At 43.2% G+C, this 7,536-nt stretch overlaps 1 protein-coding gene across 1 annotated transcript; it reads left to right on the top strand.

The window, feature by feature from the left end:
• The first annotated feature begins 223 nt into the window (after positions 1-223).
• Positions 224-2,163, top strand: LOC135511597 (noggin-3-like). The gene has a single exon (XM_064933086.1). It carries the CDS (start codon positions 990-992, stop codon positions 1,659-1,661), a length of 672 nt encoding a protein of 223 aa, XP_064789158.1. The 5' UTR covers positions 224-989; the 3' UTR covers positions 1,662-2,163.
• Positions 2,164-7,536: the final 5,373 nt, after the last annotated feature.

Raw genomic sequence — 7,536 nt, 5'->3', positions numbered from 1 at the left:
ATTTTTATTATGAACATGCATTAATAAAGTTTGTGTAAATAAAGTTAGAGAGATATGGGCTACTCATGTCTGCGTTTTACTAGTGGTGGGGAACCGGACTCCCCCCAAACGCCTCACCTCCCCCGGGAAAAAGGAGGAGGGAAAGCGAGTTGGAGAGTGGGAGGTGTAGGGTCTTTTTGGCCCCCAGCCTCTTGGTTAGCACAGAGACCCACAGAGAGGGAGAGAGAGGGATAGGAGAGAGAGCGATAGAGGGAGAGACATAAAGCCCTTCAATTAAATTGACAGAGAGGGAGAGAGAGGGAGGTGTAGTCTGAAGGATTACATCACGGCGCGCGTGGATATATCGTCGGAGCCAGATGCGGCTCAGTTTGGCGTCCGGCACCGACCAGTGCATCGCCTAGCCCCAGACAACATGCGGACACCTAGAAACCAACAGGACCCAACGCTGAGACTAGTGAGAAAGCAGAGAAACCAGGACCTGACGTATTTTATGCACGGGAAAGCCCAGGGGAAATGCAGCCAAGTCGGTTCATGCTTCTGACACTAATGGGTATGGTTCAACCTTTTCGTTGAAAGTGCTTTGAAAGTGCGTTTTGCCGTCTTGTTAAAGTGAAGGACTTCATTCTAACCAGTTAGACGCGTGTCATGGACTCAAGTTACGCAGCGAAACTCTTCACTGGCTCAGCGCGTCAACTTTCCTCTCTGACTGCAGTTGCCGGTTGCTATGGTGAATAGGCTCCAGCCAGCTGAAACTTTCTGAGAGCAAGTTTTTCGTGGAGTTTAACAGATCACCGGGTGGAGCGCGTGCGTGACGACGTGATCACCGGGTCGAGCGCGTGCGTGACGACGTGCGCTAGACTACGGGGCGCATCGTGATTTATCCACACGCAACCTCTCCCCCTCGGGGGAAAACGGATGATAATTTCAAACCTCTAAGGATTAGACTTTTTATATTCTATATATAACTTGGAACTATTGTTACTTGAGATATGGATAACTCGTACTATTTTCTGGCCATGTCCATGCTGGTTCTGTCCCTCGGGTTAAGGATTGAGGAGGGCATGTGCCAACACTACTACCTCCTCCGTCCCATCCCCAGCGACACTCTCCCCATAGTGGAGCTCAAAGAGGACCCAGACCCTGTCCTGGATCCAAAAGAACGGGACCTGAACGAGACCGAACTCAGATCCACCCTGGGTAGTCACTTCGACCCACACTTCATGTCCATTACCCCGCCAGAGGACAAGTACTCGGGCAACGAGGACCTGAGCGACTCGGAGATACGTCAGAAGCCGTCCGGCGCGATGCCCAAGGAGATCAAAGCCATGGAGTTTGAGATCCAGCACGGCAAGAAGCACAAGCCCAGTAAAAAACTTAGAAGAAGGCTGCAACTGTGGCTGTGGTCTTACGCCTTCTGTCCAGTTGTTTATACATGGAACGACCTCGGGAACAGATTCTGGCCGCGCTACGTGAAGGTGGGGAGCTGCTACAATAAGCGTTCTTGTTCCGTCCCTGAAGGGATGGTTTGCAAACCTGCCAAATCGGCCCATTTTACGATCTTACGATGGAGGTGCCTGCAGAGAAAAGGAGGTCTGAAATGCGCTTGGATACCAGTTCAGTACCCCATTATATCTGAGTGCAAATGCTCATGCACGAACTGAAATAAACTGATATGATCTTTTTGTATTGTTATTATTTCTAAAAAGATTAATAAAAAAAAATCATAGTTACATGATTATTTTTATATGCACTGTCAAGTGCAAGAATGTATATTTTATGTATATGTGGTCCCATTTTATTTTATAATGACAAACTTTGTAAAAAGGTCACTATTATTATTATTATATAACCAGCATCTACTGTATTTGTTGAACATATCTTGGATGTGATGTATCTTTATATTTATACTGAAGAAGAGCACTTCACATTGTGAAGCATTAAAATACTGTTATTGAAGGACTACAGATATGTTCCATTCTTTGTGAAGAAAATAAGTGGTTTATGGACCTCTGTGTCAAAATTAGCCAAAATGTCAATTCATCTTGTAATACTAAATAAAGGGACAATTGTGGGTAAACCATGTAAAATAACAGTAACTACCAGGCTATTTATTCTCTGTTCATGTAGTCATTGCCAGTTAAAATAAAACCACTCAAATGAGTCTTTGGAAGGAGTTTTGTTTTGTTAGAAAAATGTGTTCCATCTTTGATTTACATCTCCTTTGTCCTCAATTTGCAGTCAGTTTTGCCAGATTTTTTTTGGACTGTTTCAAAACAGGAAGAAATGGGCCTTACAGCTCATGCAGACCTGTGGAGGAAAAGTTTAGGGAAAGTGTACTGTTTGATTATTCAGCTGCTGACCACACACGTATACATGTCTCACATGGCACCTTTATGCACTCAACATCTGCCCTGTTGCTACATGATATTGGCACCTCTTGGTCCTCTTCCCTTGTTCCCTTATTCCACTCAGTAGATGCTCTCTGTGTTCACTGATGATTCACTTGCCCTATTCTCCTCAGCCCTTTTCCTGGTGGCTCTCCTCCAACCGCAGATGGCAAGACATTGGTTTTAACTTAAACTCCAAAGGCCTTGAACCAACAATCCTGCAGTTATATGGCAAGGTCACTACCTCATTCTTTATTTATTTTAGCAGACACCTATCCAGAGCAACTTAGGGTTAAGTCACTTGCTCAAGGACACATCAACCGAATGTTTTGTTTAACCTAATTGGCCCAGGGATTCGAACCAGCGACCTTTCGGTTAATGACCCAACGTTCTTAACCACGAGGCTACCTTCCAGAAAGGTCCAGACCCCTTGGTAGACAGATGCATGCTACACTATAATAGCCTAGACATTGGTAGGATGGTGTTCCATTTAAACAAAGGACATACAGCTTAGTCCCAATGACCATTCTCATCACACCCGGTGACAGTTTCTCATCTCACCCGGTGACAGTTTTGAGAGAAGAGAAATGAACTCTCACTGAAAGCAGTCTTTTTTTCAAACCTGCGACCTCTGCTACTGCTCCAAAATGAATGAACTATCTAGACTACTTTCAGTAAGAGGGAATTCTATCAGAAAACTGCTTGTGTAATGAGAATGCCCAATGGGGAAATCCCACTCAATCTTTTTCAAACCATGACTTGTGACCTCTGCTGCTGATACAAATTGAATGAAACATCAAGAGACTATACTCTCAGTGAATGTGGGATTTTCTCTTCCATAATCTGCCCTTACAACCCTACAGACTTCTTGCATAAAGACCATGAAGTTGGGCACAGCACACCAATTTTTCATTCAATCAGAATTTTTGGAATTCACTGTTCAAATTCAGGTATACTGTGTGTGAAGTAAAGGAAATGGAAGCCATCCGAATCCCAAGCCAGGAGCACTGCTCATTTAACATAAGCAAGAGCAGGACCTGGTCTGATTTGGTCAACACTGCTTCATTCCATTACACTACCTCTTGATGAAAGCTACTGCTGGAGTCTTTTACTAATTCAATATACTGTATATGTTACTGTAAAAGTGGTTTCAGGAAAGGTGAGCGGGATTCATTTGTAGAGACACTAGTGGCCTGCCAGGGACTTGTGTATTTGTCTATATGTCAGTGTGCTTAGTGTATGCCTGCTTTAAGAGGTGCCTAAAAGCCCAGACACACCTTTGAATATTTCAAACATGTGCAACTTAAGTTTTCCAGCTTTCGTCCAGACATTTTAGTTTTTTTCTTAATTTCAGCAGTTTTCTGCAGCAGCATAAATGCTAATGTGTGGACGTATTGGAATCTCGGCCCAAAGTAATCAAACAAGGATTCTGAAACTAAAGTAGAGGACATAGTATGTGGTTATACTTTATCAATAGTATATTATACTATATCAATATGAGTGTCCTAAGAACGACATCCAATCTCTTTACTGGAATAACACAGGAAAAGGACAGCCAATCAACTTGTTTAATTATTTATGTGATAAATGTTCATTACTACATCACCAATATTGTACACCATTACAACAACGCGCTGGCATTACATTGATGGCAGCTAGGGGATTAACCAACATGAACTTCAACCAGCATGTTTATTATAATGTTGGGATGTAACCTGGATTGCCCTATGGGCCCTGGTTAAAATAAGTGCACTAAATAGGGAATAAGGTGCTATTTGGAATGCAGGTCATGCCGCCATGCCGTGACAGTTGGAAGGCGAGAACGAGTGAGAGAGACAGACAGAGAGCGAAACAGGTGGAAAGAGAGAAAGACAGAAAAACAGACAGAGGATGTGAGATTTTATTGCCAGTGTTAATGATTGAAGTGTTGAGTACTTTTCTGCCACAAATCATAATGGGAATGGAGATCTCAGAGTCATGGTCTAACAGTTCCGATTCCACATCCTTTTAGCACCATGTTGTGATGATCACAATGTTGTTTTGGGTCTCTATTTGGATCATATCTCTTACTGGACCGGACTCAATGCCATTCCCCCCCTCTACCCCCCAACCTCCATCACCCATGCTGCACCCACACATTAAGTAAACTAAAACTACTATCTAATAAGAAAAATACAACGTTAAGCATCTAAAACATTTTTCCCCCTTTGTCTCCTCAAAGTTTAAAGCCTGTTTCATCCCAAAATTCACCTTAGAATTGCAAGGATTTCATTGATGACGTCAACAAGCTTGTAACGCTCTGCAAGTTATGTCCACAACCCTTTTAATGAGGTTTACGAGCCAAGGGGAATTTCTCTACCTTTGTATGCTGTTGCAATTAGACATTCTTGGAGCTACAGTAATCAATAACATCCAACACTTTCAAAGTGGAACAAATTCCATCATCAAATCGTTTTTTAACTTCAATTAGTTACCACAATAAGCACCGGAAATCTATCTCTCTGATCTCTTCTTGCCTTATTTCCAACATCCACACACACTCAAAGTCACACACACTCAGTCACACACACACACACACACACACACACACACACACACACACACACACACACACACACATAGAAAGTCACTGGAGACAACTTAAAACACATCTTTTATGTGCCCATCTTGTTTTGCTCTCAATCATCAAGGATAGAGAGGGGAAGTGGAGAGAGGTGGAAGCAACGGAGGATTAGTGGAAGAGAGTGTGGTGGAGATGAAAGGATGGATAGAGGAAGAGAGGTGAAGAGGAGGAGGTGGGTATTCTTGGGTTCCAAATAAGACTGTTATCGGTGGAGTGTAGGCAGGTATGCAGGCCGAGGTCAGACCAGGCTTTGATGTGTGTCTGTGTGTGTGTGTTTTGTGATGTGTGGTGGTTGGCACACTGCCAGGTCTGATAGGGAGTGTTTCAATCAGGGCAGCTTCTGTGTGACGATTCTCAGCACTCCATTCAATGACCAGAGACTGCAAAACATATGTCTTCTGATGTTTGAAGCTTGAGCACTCTTTAGCCAGTGAAGGTGGCAAAATAACATAGAATGTTGTCAAGCGTTTCAAGAGCTCAGCATTTCAGAAGTAACACCTGTCAGAAACAGCGTTCGAACCATTCATGCAAAACAAGGGGAATGCTGCTATTGTTTAGAACACTAACTGAATACTCCATATGAAAGTTCTTAAAGTATGTGCAACATTTCTCACACTCATTATTCAATGAATGAAATTAAACCCCAACTTCTCATTAGATATCATTATTATTGGTCCTTGACTTTTATAAATCAAGGCCACAGATGAAGAACTGTATGTAGATATTCTCTGTACATCAGTCAGTGTGTTCACATCATCTCTCATTGGTTTCAGTTCAGTAGGAAAATGCAGTTATTGCCGGTAATGCTTCACTCGAACAGTTTTATAGCTAGCTGTCACATTTAGGGACGATGGAGGAATTCACACAGAGGGAAAGTAAGGCTGCCGCCCTCCCCCCACTGGCTGCCCCCCCCCCACCACCACCACCACCACCACACACACACACACACACACACACAGAGGAGAGAGAGAGAAAAGAGCGAGAGAGAGTAATGCTGTAGACTTACTGCTCTACCTACTGCTGGCTGTTAAGACCTGGTCAGAGGAGAGACAGCAGTGTGCCTCTGGGACTGACTGGTTGTGTGCACATGTCATTGGGGTGGCTGCAAACACACACAAAAGCATGCACATAGACACACGCAGGCACGTACACACACACAAACCCACACATGCAACAATCCACCAAACATCCTCCTAGCACTACATCAGTCACCTCATCTGCTCTCATCGGAAGGACATTTCGGTCCTAAATATTTGCTTACTACACTCCTATTTTCTAACATCCAGTTATATTAATAATTTTGATGGGAGAAAAGCTGGCGTTCCTTCTCTTTGCACAGAGCTGAGAAACGCTAAGCAATTATCTCTTCAGAATATTAATAAGACAGTTTGAGTCTCTCTGGGCAGACTGCCTTCTAACAAATCCATACAGACTGTCTGACACAGCTATGGAGAAGTTCTCAAAATGGAGTTCTGAAGGTTCTATGGATCTCCTATGAAGCCTTTGTGAGTCTTCTCAGTTGGCTCAGTTGGTTGAGGTATGGTGCTTTCAACACCAGAGTTGTGGGTTTGACTCCTGCATGGCCCTAGCAAACCCCATTGGCCATATTTCTCTGACCTTTGTGGCTGTTACAGCCTGTTGTCATTTTCTCACTATGACTGGCTTGTTAGCCCTACTGTTATCCCTGATATCAAAATATACACACACAACACACACACACACTCACATGCAAACACAAATACACACTGACACACACAAACATGTCGACACAGACCTTGCCTATCATGATCTGCCCCCTCAAATATTCCATTGTGTTATCTTGGAATACCAGTCACAATGTGTGTTCTCTAGGACATACACACTTTAGCTTCACACAAGGGGATATTTGTCGTCTGTCATCAACTTATTTTCCTCTGGTCTTTTTTTTCTTTTTTCTTTTGGTCTCTTTCTGGAGGAGAATAGAAAGATAAATGTCTGTCTCTACCTGAAGTAAACCTTAGAGAAGTGGTGGGAGACAAGCAGAGAAGAGGACTGTGTGGAGGTCTTGAACTGCTTTCTCTGAGTGGGCTGTCTGCTCCGATTAGTGCTGACACACACGCACACACCTCTCTGGCAGCGGGCCGTGAAAGCTGTCTGCTCCAAATCGATTGGCTGTCAGATGCAGAGATCCATCATGCCCTGAATCTTTCGGGAACGTTAGACTGGTGTGTTTGTATGTGCACTCAAAAAAAAAGTTAATTCAATTTTAGACAGTACTTACATCTAATGGAAACAGGTTATTTTTACACAAACATTTTTAGAACTACAAAATGAATTTTTTTAAATGTATTTTCCAATTAACAATGGGGAGCTTTCAGCTCCTATCTGCTGCTGGCTCCCTCATGAGCCCCTGCCAGCTCCTTAGCCAGCTGGGCTTAAAGGGTATGAAGCATAAGTTTTTATTCACCAATGTAACACAGTGTGGTCAAAGACTAAGTTAATTATTTGTTGTCACCATCTGGTTGCCTATAAGTACAAACCTAATTA

Source organism: Oncorhynchus masou, chromosome 24, assembly GCF_036934945.1.
Source record: "Oncorhynchus masou masou isolate Uvic2021 chromosome 24, UVic_Omas_1.1, whole genome shotgun sequence".
In the NCBI taxonomy this organism is placed as follows: Eukaryota; Metazoa; Chordata; class Actinopteri; order Salmoniformes; family Salmonidae; genus Oncorhynchus; species Oncorhynchus masou.
This window is presented reverse-complemented; position numbering and strand designations above follow the sequence as displayed.

Bases quoted from the DNA above. Each gene is read 5' to 3' on its own strand.
- LOC135511597 (XM_064933086.1), top strand. From the start codon at position 990: ATGGATAACTCGTACTATTTTCTGGCCATGTCCATGCTGGTTCTGTCC.